This window comes from Pseudochaenichthys georgianus, chromosome 4 (assembly GCF_902827115.2).
Source record: "Pseudochaenichthys georgianus chromosome 4, fPseGeo1.2, whole genome shotgun sequence".
NCBI classification, from domain to species: domain Eukaryota; kingdom Metazoa; phylum Chordata; class Actinopteri; order Perciformes; family Channichthyidae; genus Pseudochaenichthys; species Pseudochaenichthys georgianus.
The window spans coordinates 23,970,653-23,992,028 of NC_047506.1; the positions used below are offsets into that span (position 1 = coordinate 23,970,653).

A 21,376-nucleotide genomic window follows, 5' to 3' on the forward strand; every position below is an offset into this window, starting at 1 on the left:
CTTCTAGCTAAAGTGAAGAGGATAATTAAGGTTCTGAAAGAGACATCGAGCCGGCAGCTTCAGTTAAGCATTACTTACATTCTTCCCAGGAGGGCCTCTCTCCCCTGGACTGCCAGCCTTGCCCTTCAAAGGAGAAAACAATTATTTAAAAATGATTGAGATGCAGTCAATCAACCCAAATGATTTTAATTTATTTTGAGAGAAATAATGGCAACATATTCATCCTCCTTGTCTAATTGTTCAGTTTGTGTGTTCTGGGTTTGTTATGGCTCTGACATGTTTTATGGACACACATGTTCTCGTTTATTGCATTGCTAAGAAAGCAGATCCATAAGGGTTTTCCAGATTCTGTTGAAACTTCAAAATAATCTTATGCATGTCTCTGAAAAGTAAACGATTGTAACATAAGATTTTGTAGAATTGTAAAGATGCTATGAAGCAATGTTTGATGTTTGATTGGGATCTTTGAGCAACAATCTCTGTTTAAAATCAAAGGTGATGGACGCAAATTAGAAATATCCTTTTCCATCAACTTCACTCAACCTAAATGAAAATGACCAAAAGAGGCATTACAAGAATACAAATACATCCTACAGATTAAGCTCATATTTCCTCCCAACAAGCGGGCAGCGGCACATAACTCCATTTGGGTTTAACCTGATACAGAGGCAAGAAGACAAAGGACTATTGTGCAAATAAAAACTGATTAAAGGCTCATCAGACTTTAACAGAGGCCCGAGGGTAAAGCTGGATGTGGAAACATCTCTTCCAGGAGGTGGATGTGCATATTTAAAAAGGGATGTGTGTGTTAACCTAGATGCTTCAGGATGATGCTGTTTTTACAACAATGATTATTCTTGGCTTCTGATGAATGAGGGCAAATCCAAATAAGCCTTCTCATGTCACAAGAGCCTGAAGCGTTCATCCAGAAATGTATTATGCATAACACGTTTATAGCATCATAACCATTCATCATGTTCAACTTAAGTATTTATAATACATTGAGTAAACTATGTAGCGTCTTATTTACTGGCTTTTGGTATTTCCCTGTTTGACTCTTACATACGCTAATATAAGATTAAAGACAATAATTAAAAGACTACTTACGATGAATCCTGGCTCTCCTTTTGTTCCAATGTCACCCCTCTCACCCTGCAAAAAAAAAGCATGCCAGATTGTGGAAGGCATTATGAATAAAGGGACAAATTATATAAACCAATCATATTATATGAAAAGTTATTTCACAAAAGCAGTTTTCTTAAAATTGGACCGATAATCCCAGCGGAGGATACACACATGTTTCAAATAAAATGTATTACATCTCATTCATTTTCACATTTACATGCCGATGTTTCCAAGAGGGTGGTGTGTAGGTTTACCTTGGTGCCCTCAGGGCCTGGTTCTCCGAGTGGGCCATCTTGACCCCGGGGCCCCTATGTGACAGCAACATGAGACACACCTTTGAATATCACTCAACAAAGAATGAGCAATACAGGAACACAATAACCATCAAAGCATCATACAAAAGTCGCCATATAGTTAACTCCAATAACAAAGTAATTTGTCCTGTATTTATCTACTTGGGGGGGGGTCCACTTAATGCCACAGCCCACCATTCCACAAACATTCCAGAGGCTTCCCAGCATTGGAGCTATACCACACAGGTAGAGTGACAGATAACAATCTGTAAATACAATAAGACCCGCCCCTTTTACTTCCTGTCCCTCGTTTTCGTCCTCGGGACTTTACCACTTTCATCTTTTGTTTCCATCTGGTCTCCCCCCCCCTCTTTATATTTGCCCTGATGGCCCTTGTTCAGTTCCTGTTTGGTCTGAGCCTCTGGCTTCCTGTCTCACTCCCGTCCCTTTCAGGTCACTCCTCTCTCTTTAAGCTTCCAGGCCGTCAAAACCCGCTTTATCTTTCTCTCGCTTTCTTTCTTCCTTTAATTAATCTCCCTCAAATATTTTCCAGTGACCGTTTAAAAGACAATGAGGCAATATTTTCTGCCAAGTGACCAATGCTACTGTAACACGTTGTCCATCCTTTTCAGTCTTTTATTGAGTCCTTTCAATTAGTTAACTTTAAGTGGTCTGCTTTTGTGTCCAGTTAGTCTGAATGTTTAATAATAAACAGTCTGCAGAATAGATTTAAATGGAGCCAATTCAACAACTGCTTATCCCCGAGTAAAAACTGCCATTATTACAGACCATTTGTCTACAGGAACATTTCTCAATTGGTGGGGTTCATTCCACTGTGAGTGATCATTGAAATGGGAAAGAGGAGTTTGACTTAAATACATTAGATAAAAGGGAAGACATCGTTTTTCATAATCCAGTGGCAGTATACTATTTTCCCAAAATAACAAAACGCTTTAGAACCAGTGCAGGTGTGTGCCAACCAGGGCAGGTGCATGGCAGATCATTCAGCTCCAGGATATGACTATAGCTCAGAGGGTAACATGATAAGAATGAAGCTGTGCAGCACTTCTTTTTTGCTTTCTTTATGTTTTGATTTGAAATATTTTCCAAAAGCTGGGAGGGGGGACATGTGACTGTCAAGGCATATTATCCATTATGGACCAGTTAAACTTGTGAAATCTTACAATTTAACCCACAATGGAAAAGAAACACTAATGAGGAAGTGGGAGGATTTGAGGGTTATTATATCACACCTCAGCAAGACAGGAAATGCAACCACAGACACATGTATGGATTCCAGTAAACAACCCAAGCAGGGGCATGTTAAGAGCTACCATATGCTTTGCTTTGAAAAAAGGGAGCAGAGGATTAAAGGAAGTGACTAACAGAGGATTGATGAAGTGTGAGAAGAAGTGCGGCAGTATGCATCACACAACTGGTGCGTAAGCGTGTCTCTTACATGTTCTTGCTCAACTGAAATTAACTCACATTTAATCAGAAAGAAAGCTTTACCATGGAACTGTTAGGCAGACTGTCCCTGGGGGGAAGTGCACGTAAGCCATCATTTTAGGAATCATTACTGTAAATTAAAAGGCAGGATAAGCACATGTTTCCCGGATCCTATCATACCCGGTGAACATGCACGCAATACAGCACAATCCACACTGGAAAATATGGTAAAAAATAAACAGTTTACTATAGTGCCAAATATTCTTTGATGAAGATAATAGCTCATCTGAATATTTATGAACTAAATAAATAAATGCACATGTACATCAATTCTGGACTATGCGTTTTGGCCACTGTTACTACAGTACAGATACTGTTTCAGGGATACATTAATTAATGACAGTCAACGGCGACTGACGTTTTTAATTGAGAAAGTAAAGCAGAACACTGATCCATATATCTGGAACAAGCTTCCAGCACACTGCAGGTCCGCATCTCTCACTTCTTTTCAATTGGAAGATTTTTCTTTTTACCACAGCCTTCCATTAAATCAAATAATTATTAATATCTTACACTGTAACTTTAATTATTGTATTTTATACCGGTCATATTCTTATTTAGTTTGTTTATTGCAATACCTTCAGCTTTTTTGTGAAGGTTTTGAAATACATTTAGTTGTCATTTTATATTGTGAATGTGTTGCACTGTTCCTAAATGCTTCTAATGTTTTCTGTAATGCTTTTAGAATTGTCTTGTGTTGATATGTGCTATTTGAATACACCTGCCTTGCCTAAACTGAAATGATTCTAAAAAGTTTTTTTCAGTCATGAAATGTATTAGGTTTTGTAATATTTTTCAAGAAGTATACAAAGTAAAGGCACTGGGCTTAGCACTAATTCTTATTATATTAACTGTTAGGGAAATTATTGACCTAGACTCCTAGATATGACGTACAGGACCAACCCTGACGTTTGTTTATCTCCTTTAAGGACATAGGCTGCTTGAGCCATAATGTTATTGTTCCCATTCTGTGACCGGTCAACACTAGGTCACAGATCTGTGGTCTGTTGTTGTGGGTGCACTGGGACACTTCCTTGTTTGTTGTTTGTGGACTCCAGGGTATGACATCCTCGAGGCCATAAGTGACGGACGCAAGTGACTCAGTGTGCCCAACTGGTTAAACTATCTTATCAAGATATGTTGATTACTCTCTTTGAAACCAGTTAAATGGGCTAACGAGAGAGAGGTTCTCCAGAATTGACGTGGCAACTCTCCCGTGCAGTCTCACCGTGACAGCTGTGATTGTGAAGTGAATCCTCCGGCCGTAACTCCAAATAAACCTCCAGTGTTTGACATCGAAGCTCCTGCTCTACCGTGTCTCCTTCCTGAGTCGGTGACTCCCACTGCATTGCTACACATAAGCTTCCCTTACATTAACCTTGTCTAAAAGAAGCAAAACACTGATACTCGAATCAGCTAGTAGCAGATTTAAAATATTAGTCAACTTAAACATGAACCATCTTGAAACAAAGATTAAGTGTCAGTCAAATTACATTTTAGAGATAACTATTATACTTCAAAGTAGATTATACAGGTGTTGCCATAACTGTGTCCAACCCCAAGGTGTACCAAATAAAAGTATATTTATTTAAAGGTGGGGTAGGTAATATTGGAGAAACCAGCTTGAGTGCGCTAGAATTTGAAAATACACAACCGGAAAAAATCTGTCACTTCCTTACAGAGCCCCTTCCTCCAACGCGCACATGACCAATGAGGGCACGAGATAAGTTTGTGCACAGATAGAAGGCTGACAGGCAGATAGGCCATCCAGTTATTTTAGCCGGGCCGGCTAAAATGATTGGTCGTGCTTTTTACAGTACTACGGCTTCCACATTGACATTTTTTTATGGATTTTTTGTCAAACACTTAAGATATTCATTGCTATCGGGATGTTAAGAGCATTCGATGGAATATAACAAAAAGTGTATCTCGAGCCGGTTTCTCAAACTTACCTACCCCGCACCTTTAAATGAAAATGTCACATTCTTTAAATTATGGTTTTATTTCCCAATGTGTTTTAGGGTGAGATATTACTTATTTTCATAAACTATTCATATAATTAAACAAAATAATGTCTTAAGTTGTGTCTTTATTCATACTGCCATTGGACATTGAGTAAGGTGTCATTCTCCTCTCAGCCACACGATGTCTCACTAGTATTACCTCTCCATTTAACATTACTTTAACGTCCTTAAACATGTGATTCATGGCGCATACTAAACTGTTGTAAAGAAGCTCAGACCAAGTGGAAGGATAAACATATGTCTTTTAATTGCTTTAACCTTTGGTTTGTGGGAGTTGTGATGTGAAACAGACTACCAATGATCTTATAGGGGAAGTTTTCATGAGATGTCGAGTGGATGTGGGCTCACAGCAACATTCAAAGGACTCGTAGAAATAATGCCTCAAAGACTGCTCTTACCCTCCTGCCCTTTGACCCAGCAGTGCCTGGACTCCCCGTCTGCCCCGCTGGACCCTGTGAGCGATAACAAGAACCACAAGATGGACATCAGGGACGGGATTAGGATTTGGAGAAGTAGTTTAGGACGATGTTCATGTTTCTTTGACATGACGCAGTTGGACAAAAATTAAATACTGTCAGAATATTTACACAAACGAAACAGGGCATACACTTCTCCATGCTTCTTTAAACCCACAACAACACCAGCCCTGATGGATGCTTTACAAAAGCTTCAGTAGCTTCAGCAGGGCTACTGAACAATCTGCCAGTTCATGCTGTTTATAAAGTCTAGACTACATTGTGGGAAACATGAAAACGGATTCAAATCCCCCCTTACATTTTATGTGTTTATGAGCAAAAACCAAAAGTATGTTCATCCAACTCAGTTCAAGTTGATCTGGTAATTTAGCTGTTTATTCTTTTCAGCCAAGACCCTGAGTAGGCAAGATGAGAGTCAAGTCTTCCAAGCTTCTCAGTCAATTTAGTGCTAATGTGTGTATGACTCAAAGAAGGAGGAACATCATCCTCAGCAAAAACAAGTTAACAAGCTGTATCCGGTGGTGTGCAAGTAGTACACAATCTTTTTAATATAGATTTATAGCAATCATTCCAATGAAAACAGTCACTTTTTGGGAATACATAGTAGTGGTGAGGCTATGACACTTACAGGTTGCCCCTGCATGCCGATGTCCCCTGGACCGCCTGGCACCCCCGGATAGCCCTAAGATCAAAACAGAAGATACAAACATTAAAGAAGGGCAGACAAGAAGAAGCCATGTCACTGTTAAGGACTATAAGGGTAGTAAAGGTGGTTTACTAATGTGGTATTCACATTATGTATTTAATTAGCCGCAAAACTGGCAGACATCTGTACTGGGAAATGATTGGGATTGTGTTTTATATTACATTGTTCAAGGATATGTTCCATCCCTGCGAGAAAGAAAAACAGCTGTGTGTTGTGGTTTCTCATCACAGTACCCAGTGTCTTTCTGTGATAATCAACTGAGGAGTATGATGACAAAGAAAGTATAGACAAAAGCGGCTGATATTTTACAGGAAACATGGATCCCTGCCTTTAAACAGAAACAGAACCTTGTAACATGATCATTGAACTCGATGGTGATACAGCCCAAAGACTGTCACTCCTCGCTGATATTGTCCACAAAGTCGTAAGAAGTTCTTACATAAGTCACAAACCTCTCTCTCAGAATCAAACAAGCACACGGACCAGCAGTGATTTAATCCTCTAAATATTCAACCAGCCAGCCACCAGATTAGTCATCCTCTCATCCAGCCAGACAATCTCTCAGCCTGCGAGCCAGCTAGGTCAGGCCCGGGGCCCAAAGTCCCAGATATGGAGTTAATTTAAGGCCCCGGGTACAGTGAGGAATCCTGGACAGCAGCGTGTATTCCCTTGGGAATCAACTTTCCCAATTTTCATGCAAATCATCAACACATCTTGCTCAAAACTGTGTGGGCTAACAATCTTTAACTTAACTATTATCCTGCAAATATATATGTGTGTGCAGGTATACTGTAGCTCTTTTTCGGTATGAGAGAGTGCTCATTATATATCACAGGTCTCATCATAGACTAAAATGTTTAGGACTGCAAAAAGCAGGCCCAGACACAGGATAGCAAAAGGTCTTTCAACAGATCCAAATCCAGGGTCTACAAACCTTAGTCACTGACTGACATAAAACTGTTTTGTTTCATCCCCATCAACACCACCGCTGGGGGAAAACCAATTTGACAAAGCTACATTTTTGCAAAGATTAGTATCTAAAAAAGTTACAACATTGAGGAGTCTGGATCCTTTTAGGCCAAGAGAGTCTGCTTTCATTTCCATGAAATAAACCTTGTAGATAAGAAAAGTCTTCCAAAGCTCACAAACCAGATTGTCTTAGTGATTTAGTTTTATATTCTTCATCCTCAGTCATCCGTTTACTGAACAATATATTCAAGTTCTGATAAGTACTTGAATATACAGGATACAATTTGTCTCTGGGGTTTACAAATTCTGAGACAAGAGGCAGAGCTCTGCAGTTTATCCTGAGGGACTCTACTTACCCTTGGCCCTTTCTCCCCGACTGGACCTGTTGGGCCCGCTGGTCCTCGGTCACCCTGGGGGAAAAAACAGCAAGACAGAAAGAGAGCTGATCATTAAACTATGACCTGAAAGCTCAACACACACAAAACCCAACACAACTTCACATGCACTAACATAATAAGGAGTCATGAAACTGGAGAGCAGCATCTCAAATGCAGAATATGACAGCTGGTTGAGTGGAGTTTAAAGAGAGAAGGTACTTTAAAACCCAGTTGGTGGCACAGCGTGTTCAAAGTAAAGGTATCTTGGGGTGAGCAGTAAAGCTACCTAGGTCTCTGCTCTAACCCCTCTAACACTTGTGTCAGTGATGCTTTAATCCCCCTTAAACTGTGCAGCACTCATGCCTGTACACGTTCACTTCCTGAGTTCTTGTTGGACTTCTATCAAAGAATGAGCAAAATATGTATTGGAAAGAAAAGTCTAAACCAAATATGGTATTGAATTAGATAATATCTACATACAATTTTTTAAAAGATATGTGTGGGCTGTCAGGGTACGGCTGGTGCTCATACAGTAGGGATTCTGCGTAAGAGAGGGTGGAGGATAGCCCAGAGTCTGACAAGCAGACAACATCACAACAACATGTTCTGACACACAGAAAGGGAAACGGGTTGAAATAGAGAGAGGGGCAGTGTTAACATTCAACACCCAAACTGACAGTAAAATAAGTTCAACTGAGCAGAACAAATGCAAAGCTCTTTAAAATGTTTTTTTTAGCTGAGAGGCATCGGAAACTGAACATTAAGAATGCATCATGAGATATATTTGACAACTTTTGTATTATTGTGTGAATATAAACAGAAGATTATATAAATGTGTTGAACAACCCCAATCAGGACATATTCTGACATAAAGCGACAGACCAATTTGTCGTCAGGTGACATTTTCCCTCAAATTAACCTTGTTTGCTTCAGCTGGGGGTTGAGGGATGAGAGGCAGTAATGCTGACAAGTCTTTGACTATATTGTTATTGATGTGGATGTGCGGGTGTGAGTATGTATCTAAGCATGTGTTTTGGGCCCTCTGGTGCCTCAAGCCATGGCTGCTTAACACAGCCCAAATTACAGGGTTCTGCTGCTGACAAGCAATAGCTGATGCTGACGGACAGCCTAATGACAGAGAAACACACTCCTTACCTTTTCACCGGGGACTCCCATCACCCCAGCAATCCCAATGAGGCCTATTGGACCCTGGAGAGGAGAACAGACGACAAGGGTTCAACACAAACACATCAAGACAAAGTCAATGTGATGGTGTGATCTTCATTCATCTAAGGGTTGTTTTCTGATGTGTTATGACACCCTGAATAAAGGAGGTCATCTGATAACAATGTCATGCAGGATGACCTCTGCAGCGCAAGGCATGGCTAAATTGACCTCTAAATCTTCATTTATTTACAATACACTTTTATTAGGGCTACTTCTAAAAAAGGGTTTTACATAGAATACATGCTTTTTACTTTGAATCTTTTATAAATGTAGGTGTCTTACAAGGTGTAAAGTGAATTCATGCTCTAATAAACAATAAGACAGAAAAATAAAGCAAGAGCAGAAAACAATCATTATTTGCCAGTAAATATGGCCCGCTGTTATTCAAAAACAGTTTTTACAATTAATATGGTATGGATAATAAAGTACGATTCGTGAATGAACTACCAGAGCAACAAAAAGGTTGCAACCGTGATGTGTTTGTGAAGTGTGGAACTAAACCATCATTAAGCAAGAATAACATGACTCGGGCAGAATGTCAGTGATTGGGATTAGGGCATGATAGTGTTACATGGTGAACCAACTCAATACAGATGGCCTCAGAAAGACACTTTATTGAGTAAAGGAAAAACTTCAGCTAATGTAAAAATGAGAGTTATCGGAGGAGCGTAACTAAATCCAGACCAGTCGTACGGGACAGGCTTTGTGGTTTGGACCAGAGCCAGCCTCTCTACTGGAGTTCCATACCAATGGCAGGCTGGATACACATTACATTACATGTAACTTGTTGGACGCTTTTATCCAAAGCGACTTACATACTCAACACTGTGGGCAATCCCCACAGGAGCAATTTGGGGTGAAGTGTCTCAGGGACACAACGACATGCTGACTGCAGTGGGGTTTGAACCAGTGACCCCCTGATCCCAACACCTACGGACAACCCACTACACAAACAGCCAGAGTGTGTAATGGTACTTTTAAAACCCTGTCTAATCCCTTTACACTTTGTTTTTTTTGCTTGGATTGAAAACTGTTATTTGTTTACACTTAAAGTACAAAGTGTAAACAAATACTAATAACATGCACTCATACGTAACAAGTTGGCCCAAATTCACAATAGTGCAAGTTTTACAGCACCACAGCACGTGCACTGAGCTAGCGGGACATGGCAATCACTAAGAACATCTGAACCTAATAACATTGTTACTGTATTGCCCCATTTCAGAGCGTGGTTTCACTTCTCGCCAACCACGAAAGCCAGCGCCGTCAGACTGTGGCTCTCTCCTGTTGTGAGGTCCAAGTCTTCCAATTGCTGTGCTTCATGTTGCAGAAAGATATACCGTATATCCACATAGTCAAAAGGTTATACGTTTGTACATCGGTGCTATTCTGACTTTTGGCACATAACTTTAAAGTTAATGTTCTTGTTGTTTACATCTAGTCATTTTTCTGTATCTCTCTGTGTCTAGAGAACAAGAGGGAAATAGTAATAGAGAGAGAGCGAGAGACTGAGCGTAACATAACAGATTGACAAAGTGATAGCCAAGAAACAAACCACTGTTATAAACACAATACGATTGTTCTTCCATTTGCTACTCCCTTACTTAGCTACAAAGGCTCATAGCTCAAAGTGGTAGTCATGTATCATCACCAAATGGTATTATCCTGTTGGATGCAAGTAAAGCAGTTGAGTGTCTGTGAGGGGATGCAGCCTGCATGCCTGGGAACAGGAGCTCTAAATCGACCTCAAATCCCTTAATTAGAACACAAAGTGGTACACTGTATCCTTTTACAGATGGAAATGGTTTTAAAGGGGTTTCCATGAGACATGATCGTGGGAGCTTTAACAGTACTGTTTGAAGGTACTCTGTTTCCTCTGAAACAGCTAGAGTTACTAAAGTACTGGTATACCCATTATCCTTAAGGTAAGAGAAGAAATACAGCCCACGTCACTTCATGTTGAAAGTATTAAGGTTCTCCCTCACAAATGCCTCTTTTTTTGTTCACACATGTGAGTACACACTGAGTCACTGAAAGCCAAAAGCACAGACGTTGACATGTGAACTATATATCAAAGCACACCTGTGGCTGGCTTTGGTAACTGATGACTGATCAATGTTGTATTCACTGTGGACTGGAGTGTGACTTCAAAATGGAACACTCAGCAGTCAATTTAAATTGGCTAAAACTATAAAAACCTCCAATAAAAACTCACTTGAAAAAGTTTATGGAGGTTCCCCCTGGTGATACAGGGGAACTCGATGAAGACAGGCGACCTGCGGCCTCGCTGCTTCGACCCCTGGTTAACCTGCACTAGTCAACAACCGTCAATCTCAGTTTTTACACATCAAATTTATTTGGAAAGTGATGTAATGGCATCCATTACAGCCTCCCTATGTTTTAGAGGGTTTTTTTTCTCTGCATAGCCCCATGGCTCCTTCTTGGCTTCAAAGGCCCCTCTACTGAGTAAGTGCTTAATCCCTCTCATATGTGCACTCTAGCAACACAGTGGAACACGGCCCGCTTGGTTGCCTCCACTATGCACAGAATGCAAATATTAACATTAAAGGGCCTCCGGGAAGGACGGACATACTTTGGATGTTCCGAGCAGTTGTGTGCGTTAGCAAAGCGGAAACATGTCCCAACAATTCTCTAGAGTATGTGTGCTGGGTATAAAGCATTACATGAAGCGTGAAACAGAAAGACAGACATGAAACTGTGACTTAGCTGCTAATTGGTACATGTAGGCACAATCCTAACAGATGTTTTGGGAGACATGCAAAGCCACTTGTTGGACAAGAACAACATGTTTTGACAATGTTTTCTACTGAAGTTATTATGTGGACATCTTGCACCACAAATATGATTCTTGGACAACATCAGACATCAAACCCACGCTTCAAAGCATTTGAAACCCAAATGAGGTGACTTTAGCTGACGAGTTCTGATTACCGTTCTTTCTGTTCTACTGTGGAGTTCTGCTAATTCCATTATGAAAACACTATTCGGTGGATGGAGAAGATTCAAACTGCTCTCAACATCAACAGTGGGTTACAAAAACACCACGCCAAGGATTACCCTGCGGCTTCCTCAACAGTTGCCACATTGAAGATTGTATTTCAATCATTGCTTCATCATCTCAGGGTAAGATGTACGTTCATCTGGAGGAAAACCATTAAAACCTTTAGGTACAGGAACTAAAGCTGTTAACAGCTACATCACAGACTCCACGATAACTATCTTAAAGAGGGATTTAATGTGAAGCTTAACAGCAGGGTGGCTGTTAATTAATGTCCTGAATGTTACTACTGTGGAAGCAACTCACTTGTGGTCCGATTTTTCCAACATTTCCAATGTCCCCTTTCTCTCCCTGCAATCAGAAAACATTAAACAGTGTGCTGGTTAGCTTCCTGTGATCAAAGAAATACAGCACTCTCACACTCACACACACACACACACACACACACACACACACACACACACACACACACACACACACACACACACACACACACACACACACACACACACACACACACACACACACACACACACACACACACACACACAGAAGAAATCATTTTCTGGCTTAATTAAGAGCATGTTTACAACACAGTAAGAATAGGCAATAAATGGGTCACAAACATGGGGACACATTTTCAGTAATCAAATCTTGAAAGACAAGATATAATGATCTTTGCACTGCATTTGTGGTTTGTTCCAAAGCAAATGACATGCAATAAAATAGGACGAGGATTGAGTCTGGAATGCTGGGGTTTTATTAGGTAAAAGAAAACTGTGAAGAAACTGATAGTTATCATAATCAAAACTGAGAGCCATACGACTGTCAATGTTCTACAGATGATGGCATTCAGATATACTTATACAGATTTAGACTCACTTCTAAACCGTCTGGGCCAGGTTCGCCGATGAAGCCTTTCCTTCCAGGTCTTCCCTATAAACACAGGCAGAGACACACACACAAAATCAAACACAAACGTAATGATCAAAAGATATATATCCATCGCATCTCATCCAAGCTGCTCCCAAACAGAACATCTAAGTGAATTGTTTTATTTAAACCCCCCCGAAACGCTCAATTTGTGTGCATGTTGTCTTTTTGTTTGTATGTGTGTAGATAAAAAGTATGCAAGTCTAGAAGTTCTTACAGTAGGGCCCGCGCTGCCAGGTGGGCCGAGTGGTCCTTCATCACCCTGCAGATCACAGTGTTGTTCATCATACACAAATATTTGCAAACATAAACACATACACAAACACATTCTCACATACTGTATACACAAGAGTCAACATGTGATGAAATGCACCCACAGTCACATTAGCATTCCATTAGCATGACTGTCAACTCTCAATATTAAAGGTCTACTTCCTCCCTCCCTGTCCTCCCCTAGCCTCTGCACACAGCTGTCAGATAAGTGTAATCCAATTTTGTCTTTGGACTCAAGTAGCTTGAATAGATCTATACAAATAATTTCCGTGTCTATTCTGTCAGGAATCAAACAGTTTTGGTCTCTGTTTTCTATGACTGAGTTGTTGTGAGATCATACCTGGAAAGTGTGTGTGAGAGGAGTAGAACACATTGGCCAATTACACCTCTGTGAACAGTTGCCAGATAAATGCTGTAACGTTCAGCACATTTGAAAAGTGTCCGTTGTACGCCTTCCAAAATGCGGTCAACGCACAGCGCTTTTTTCCATTGCTGGAAAACTTTAAGCTTTGTTTTTCTTAGCACCAATTGATGAGTAATGACTTCACCCAGTGGAACATGCCCTGAGAGATATGGCAAAGTGGAACACTCCCACAAGGATCTAGGCTGCCACTGTTTGAGATATGACTAACCGGTAAATGAGAAGCGCTGTGTTGGTTAAACTTGCCTCAGACTAATGATCTAATGGAACTCCCTTGATGTGTCATATTTATACTTTCCATAATAGAGATTAAAGAAAAGAGCAGATGTGTGGAAATAAATTGGGTGTTGAATTGTCTCACCTGCGTTCCTTGTGGACCTTGTGGGCCTAGGGGTCCTCTGGCACCTTGCAAACCCTGAAACACAGCCAGATGCATGAATGTTAATGGAATAACAAAATAAATGAATCAATAAACAGTCAGAGAGAGATGTTGTTGTACCTTCGGTCCAGGTGGTCCGTTAGGCCCCGGTAATCCAATGTCCCCGGGAAATCCCTTGCAAAATCAGGAGATTAAAGTGTTATCATATGTTTTTATTATTTTCCCCGTTATGAGTCACATGACTAATTGGTTGTGTTTGATACCGTCCACAAATCCAATATACTCATTGAATCTCTGTGTACATAAAGGATGGGCAAGATCAATCTGAATTAAACTGTCAGGTATAAAGTAGATGTATTAGTATGTTGATGTTCTGCGGCAGCTCCTTTTTGCAAATATCTGAAGGCATCTGGCATAAAACTGTTTCACACTAGGGTTAACCCACTAGTGTGTGTAGGCAGGCTTATTGAAAACTGATGTGAAGATAGTGATGGATCGCGACGGAGTTGATAGAAGCGGAATACCTTCAGGCATGCCTGCCATTACATAATCAATCATTTCAGAAAGATACGTAAGATGTGGCCTTTGTGACCTGTTGTGGTGTGGCATGTTTGACTGCAGCGTGTCTTATGACAGTTTCCCCGCTTTTCACATACTTGGAGGCATCAACAATGACCTATTTGAAAAAAGGTTACGTTTCTACAACCAAAGCACAGGAATGCTGGAGGGAGATGCTAGAACAGGGAAAGCAAGGGACAAAATGTTAGTGTTGTTTTGGTGCAACTCATGGACGTCAGTACGTTTTAGGGCTAGTGAGACTACATTCAATTTGAATTGTATTAGATTATCATTATGAAACACTTTAGTATACCCAAAAAAGGCTACATTCTCTTGCGAGTTGTGTTAAGTTCTTTGTTATTTTGTTATTTAGATTTTGAGATGTTAAGAATACATTTTGACCCAGAGCTGGCAAAACAGGAAATGTCATCGAGTCACTATCTGTTGCAAATGGTGTTCACGAATAACCACAACAAAATACAGTATTATAACTGGAGTGGACAACTTTTGTCTCCCCCCTCTGGCAGAGAGAGCAAATCACTAACGTTGTTGAAGCGTTCTTAAGACGTATGACTGCGAGAACTTGCTGCAACTCCCCAGCAGGAGGCCTATAGTTTTTTTGTTCTACTAAAAATCCACACCTCAGCTTCCGCTACACTCTATCTTCAAACCATTCAGCCCTGTCTGGTTGACATAACACGCAGCGCTGTTGCGCCAGCGTAGGAAATTCGCCACAGTAAATAGACACCACAACTATACTGAAAAATAGAGAGCCAGTCATGGCGGCGTTGGTCTTTTATACGCATTTGTGTGATCTTGTTTGGCAACGCTTTAGTGTAACGGAAGTTCATTGATGTTTAAAAGTCCCGCACTAAAGTTTCAAACATAACCTTTTATTTACATTTTTGGTAAAAAGTAAAAAATGTAATCTGATGGTAGTGCTTTAGGAAGGCTTCAATGTTCACCATCTGGGCTGGGGGGAGGGGCATTAATGAGCTCATTAAAAATCATTAAAGAGGTAAATGTTAGAGGATTACCAAAAACAATACAAACATTTATCAATAAATCGTTAATTAATTATTCTGCTGATAAAACTGAAAAATAATATATTAATGTTATCACAATATCTAGTATATGTCATCAAATGTCTTCTCAGAGAGTACATGTACTGACAGAATAAAGACATTCCTCACATATGAGAACCTGGAACCATCATAAGTTTGATATAAAAAATACTGATCAAAGATTGAATCATTAGTTTTGATAAGTGTGTCCTACCTCTGGTCCTGGGGGCCCAGCTTGTCCTTGTGTCCCCATCTCACCAATTTTACCCTTTTGAAGTACAGAAAACACACCATTATTATATTGTGTTCACTCTGTCACAATTTAGGTAACATACGTTGGTTATATTTCGTTATCGTGATCTGAATGTGAAAGCAAAGAACACACTTAGTAGTGATCAGTCACAGCATGATGCAGCATGGATACTTATTATCAGGAATCAAGGCTAAACTACGGTCACTCTGTCCAGTCATTAAACACTTAACCCTTAACCCCTACCGCTAAACGGTGATCTCCCTCTCTCACTTCATAGTGAGTAATGCTTGCTTTTTCTACTTTGTATGAGCAGGTTGTGCAGCTACGTTTTAAAAGACACAGTAAACAACGTTTTCTTTATTTATTTGGGGGGGGATTACTTAAATTCAAAAGCAAACAAATCAGTTTGACAAAACAATACTGAAAACTGAGTTTGGATAAACTTTTACACTTCATGGAGGAACACACATTTTTCTTATACAATTACACCCTTTTAACATTGTTCTTATTCTGATTTATGAGTAGACTGCATCTGATGCTGCATATAAACTAAATCAGGTGCTCTGGAACAGGAGAGCATATGGACTTGTTTAGAACTAGTACGGTTTCTTCCCGCTTGATGGCTTCATGCAGATGTCTCGCTCATCCTAACCACTCAACACTGGACAGTTCCTGGCTCCAGAGCAATACACCTGCTCTGATATAGTAGAAATGCTCAAGCTCCAGAAACATTGATAGAGAGTAAGCTTTATCCAGCATGCTGTTCGCTGTTGTAATAGTTAACACGGGTCCCCTCTCAATGCCTTACACAGCATAATAACCCAACTAATAATTGTCTCCGATACATCTCAAGTGCTAGCACTTGACACTGCACCTTCTTCGGGAACAATCAAAGAACAGACATACAAAGGCTCCTTACATTTGAGTTTGATGCACCCAAATTCAGATGTAAGGAGGAATATATTCTTCAGTTGTGTTCCTTTCTCATGGAAGCAAACTACCAGCAAGTGTACAATAAAGCTAAAGTGTTGAGCCAAGATGACTGAACTGACAAGCTAACACATTCTGAATGTCTTTGTAGTACATTGTTAATTGGAGTTAATTTATAAAGCGCTTTTTCAGACTTTACAACTCTTCAAAGCACTTTCATATATACAGCATTCATTCACCCATACACACATTCATCCAGATGCAGGGGCTGCCATGCAAGGTGCCCCCCGGCTCAAGGAGTCTGACCGTTGACAAACATTCACACGCCGTTTGCCATGCCATCAGAAGCAATTGTATGGATTATCTTGCCCAAGGACACATCAACATGTTGTTCACGGTGGGATTTAACCTCATAGCCACAGAAGCCTACTGTTTACTTAGGTTTACCTATAAAAGTTGTTCTGTAAAGCTTGGCATGCATGCACACACAAATATACAAAAACATGCATTAAATGCACAAATAAACACACTTTCAGTAATGTCTACACATGTGCCCTTGGGTGTACAGACACATATCACACTCACACGAACATACCGGTGGTCCTGGTTTCCCCTTCGGCCCAGCAGGACCAGGTACACCAGCATCCCCCTGAAAGAATCAGACATAACACTATAAACTCAAACTGGTCTTACACAACATCTGTGTGTGTCATTTGATGTGTTACCTATACATTTTCATATAACTGAGTGCATACTTAGATACCAAGACGTGTGTGTGTGTGTGTGTGTGTGTGTGTGTGTGTGTGTGTGTGTGTGTGTGTGTGTGTGTGTGTGTGTGTGTGTGTGTGTGTGTGTGTGTGTGTGTGTGTGTGTGTGTGTGTGTGTGTGTGTGTGTGTGTATACATATAACACATCTCTGATGATCTGTCTATGAATTGCAATATGTTTCAGATGGTGTTCATCTGTGTTTTACTTCAAATCTTGCTTGTGTGAGGAGAGAAGTACCTTGTCACCTTGGATCCCCATCTCTCCTGGTTCGCCCATATGTCCCACTCCAGCCTAAATTTCACAGTATCATACAGAGATATAACACTGCCCTGCCACAGTGATCACAATACGACTGTAGATAAGATATATATAAATACATGTATTAATCGTAGTGTATAATGCCAATAACATTATGCAAAACACTTGTAATATGTATCATTATGTGAGCTTGTCTATAGACACAGAAACACTGCAATAATATAAATATTTAAATCACCTTATCACCTTTCAATCCAGGCAGGCCCTGTCGTCCTGGTGGGCCCTGCCACAGTGTGAGGAGGGTAGAAGAATTAGAGAGACAGAGAGGAGAGGGGAACATTTTTGTAAGGAATCCTAATCAGACTAGACCAGAAAATGCATATATGATGTTACTACATATATGAGGTGAATAGACTTACAGTACATTTTGGACAGATTAAAATTGTTTAACTGTACTGTAAAGTATTTTTCTATAATTTAGAGCATTTGCAGGCGCAAATGTCTAATTTACCTGAGGTCCCATCAGACCAGGCAGGCCTTGCAGTCCCTCAGGCCCTGTGTCCCCCTGTAGAGGGAAGGAGGTACACAATGGAATTCATGTATCAATAACACACAGACACCCACACAATGTTCTGATACTGGCCTGGTTGTTGCCGGACACTCAATGGATTTTTTCAGACTGTTTACAATTTCTTCTTGGCAGTGATGTTATTTTGACACTAACACAATCCAACCCAGAGCCTGCCTGTTACATCCCAACAACAAAACTAAGCTGTGTTGACAATGCATCCAGTTGATTTGTATGGGCCTGGGTTTAGCCGTGCTCAACACTGCCAGCCCCCAATATTGGATTGAATCGCCAGAATGTGTGTCTGGACAGCAAGAATACACCCTTTTCAAGCAAGCATGCAGTTGGTGCTCTATGAAGCCTGATGTACTTATATGATTCTGTTTTCTTCAAGTTTGTATTTTGTTGGTCGAACGCACTTATTGTAAGTCGCTTTGGATAAAAGCGTCAGCTACTGTAAATGCAATGTAATGTGAATGTTTATACCATTCCAGCAGCTATTATATTGTGTTGTCAGACACACAATTAAGTAAATACAACTTTTGCACATTGGTATATAGGCATGGATTCCTTTATTATACCACGTAATGGAGAAGGGAGTAAAGCTAGAGAGACATTGCAATTTACTCCAAGACAGTCAGGAGAAGATATTGTCTGCCCTAACCAATACACTGGGGAATAGCATACAACTCTTAGACTATTCATTTTACTACTGCACTATTCTCTTTCCAAACTCGCAATCATTCAGCTTGGCAATATGCAAAAATGTTGTAGCTAGAGGTGTGTGAGTGAAAGCACATGGCTTAATGTCATCCAGGACATGTGCATGACATACACAAATCACATGTGCCAGTCACAAGAGAGGCTTTCTACAGAGAGCACATGAACCATGACGTGCTGTAAGGTGAAAATGCACCAAGAAAAATGACTTCCTTTAAAAAAGTAGTAGGGATCTGGTACATGTACATCCCACTCTGCTGTCAGGATGCTGCCTGACAGGCGGGCAGTTAGGGATCATCATTCAAACCATTATCTAAACAAGCCACACTGGAGACAAGTGATTAAAGTCTTTGCATTCCTGCATTCATGAAACACGTGTTTCAGCACAACCACTGTAACCTCAGAAAAGCTAATCAAATAAAACTCTTAAGCATAAAATGTATCATTAACTCAACAACATGCGATTATATAACTATACACACAGGCCTTATTTTATCGTACACATGATGAAACTGGTTGAGGTTAGAGTGGTTGTGTATTAACAGTACACACTCGTAACAACAACACTTTTGATTAACACTCAGACTGTTAATGAGTGTATGGCTGCATCAAATGTTCTTGAGTCACACACTGGGAAACACATCAATTGCAAACCAGAACCAACTCTCTGCGCTGCTCTCTGATTACGTGAAGAAAGCTACAACTTTGTGCAATTGCCTTTCCATAAATCTGGAGCCACGACAAGGGTTTGATTGACAGTGAACGTGAAAATGAGTGTTAAATATCAAATAAAAGCTCTATAATCTATCCTGTGTCAAAATCACTCAGCCGTAGAATATGAATTACACAAAGGACAGGACAGGATACTTAAGGAGGTGTAAGTATGTTGGCTCACTTGTTTGATTACTTAAAAGGACTTACAGGCAATGATGATATTATATTTAACATAATATGATATATTAATGCATTTTACTGATACTAATATATTTGTTTTGGGGGCTGTTTTTGCTTTTCACAAGATTGGCCATTTCCATAATACATATTATTGCACTGCATAAAAATTATGAGGCCATCATTAACTGTATATTTGTATCAATGCTTGATTGTGTTTAGATTTCTTCCACAAAATCTATTCATATCCATTTAAAATAAAGAAATGGAAAGAACATGTGTTGTACAAGAAAGTGTGAGCACGAATATACTAATGCTATTAGCAAAGAATTCTACCACAAATGTCCACTCTCTCAACATGGGCTCTAATCATATGACAATTATTTTGGTAAAAAAGATTGACATTCCAAGGCAGGCTTTAAATCAGCCAGCCCACAATCTCAGATTTTCTTTTTGCAGAACACAGGAAGAATTTATGCACAGTATTTTCTTTTGTTATCATTACATAAGTGTGTGTACATGCATGTGTGCAAATATGAACACATCACACATCATATAAAGTGATCGATGATGTGCATAGTGAAAACTGTGTACATTTACTTCAGACTTCTATATATTTTGATTGCTCTACAAGTTAAAGGTTTATTGTGATGATATCCATGTTTTTGTAAAAACAAAATAAAGATGGAATGTGCCTCTTGCATGTCTGACTGTGTCTTCACTAATTGATGACGTACAGCCAGTAGCTTACGGGAAGGTTTAGGAAATTCCATCCATCCAGATGTGTCTAGCACACACAGAGGTACCCTTCCAGCACACATAAATCCCCATGCTATGGGGACAGCAAGCCAACAAGAGAAAACAACGTCCTGGACCAGGGGGGTATACTGCGAAGCAGGATTTTCGCTTAGCCGGCTAAATTCAGGGAAAACTCCGGCTTTCCGGTCATCCGAAGCTGGTTCTCTTTTTAGCAAGCTAGATCTCCATGGTAATATATGCTAAGCAGCTAACCTGGTCGGGACCAGGTTAGGTTGCAGGCTAAGAGCTCAACTCAGTGAAAGCACCGCCTGCTGACCAATCAGAGCTCAGTGTGCGGAGTTTAAAGCGATCAAGTCATATTACAGGAGAAAGGAAATACAGAAAAACTGCCGTCGCAGGAAAGACGGCCGGCAAAAATCACCGACTGTGTGAACGTGAACATTAATAGAATATCACCTCCCATCTTCAGAGCAATCTGACTATTATAACATTAGCGTTAAGAAAGCTTACTTAAATATCGGCCACAAGATAAGTAACCGGATCAGAGTACATTAAGTACAGTCCGCGGCATATCACTTCATAATGTATCATATATCTCCTGATCTGAGTCATCTGAGCCGTATCTGGCCGTGCAACACTCACATTGTCACATACTGTATGCAGAAGTATTATTTTAAGCAACACATAAGTTGACGAAACACTCGAGACAAATGTAATTGAAGTCAGATCGTGTTTTAGACGGGGCAGTGATATCATAAACCTGTTAATGTACACATTCAAACACTTTTTCTGTTCCCAGCTGTATTCACCTTGCAGGTGCAGCTATGTGGCTTTTATCCTGGATAAAGTGTTTAAGTCATGGATGTTTAAAGTTTA

At 40.2% G+C, this 21,376-nt stretch overlaps 1 protein-coding gene across 1 annotated transcript in view; it reads right to left on the reverse strand.

Moving 5' to 3' along the window:
* LOC117445899 (collagen alpha-1(XXIV) chain-like) overlaps positions 1-21,376 on the reverse strand; it is a 102,123-nt gene that overhangs the window by 23,453 nt on the left and 57,294 nt on the right. The window contains exons 15-31 of the mRNA XM_034081836.2: positions 18,074-18,127; positions 17,801-17,845; positions 17,542-17,595; positions 17,132-17,185; positions 15,568-15,621; positions 13,852-13,905; positions 13,714-13,767; positions 12,876-12,920; positions 12,608-12,661; positions 12,032-12,076; positions 8,635-8,688; positions 7,459-7,512; positions 6,056-6,109; positions 5,350-5,403; positions 1,380-1,433; positions 1,108-1,152; positions 79-123 (exon numbers count right to left, since the gene is read on the reverse strand). Coding sequence (XP_033937727.1) covers positions 79-123; positions 1,108-1,152; positions 1,380-1,433; positions 5,350-5,403; positions 6,056-6,109; positions 7,459-7,512; positions 8,635-8,688; positions 12,032-12,076; positions 12,608-12,661; positions 12,876-12,920; positions 13,714-13,767; positions 13,852-13,905; positions 15,568-15,621; positions 17,132-17,185; positions 17,542-17,595; positions 17,801-17,845; positions 18,074-18,127 — 873 coding nt within the window. The remainder of the gene's footprint in view (positions 1-78; positions 124-1,107; positions 1,153-1,379; positions 1,434-5,349; positions 5,404-6,055; positions 6,110-7,458; positions 7,513-8,634; positions 8,689-12,031; positions 12,077-12,607; positions 12,662-12,875; positions 12,921-13,713; positions 13,768-13,851; positions 13,906-15,567; positions 15,622-17,131; positions 17,186-17,541; positions 17,596-17,800; positions 17,846-18,073; positions 18,128-21,376) is intronic.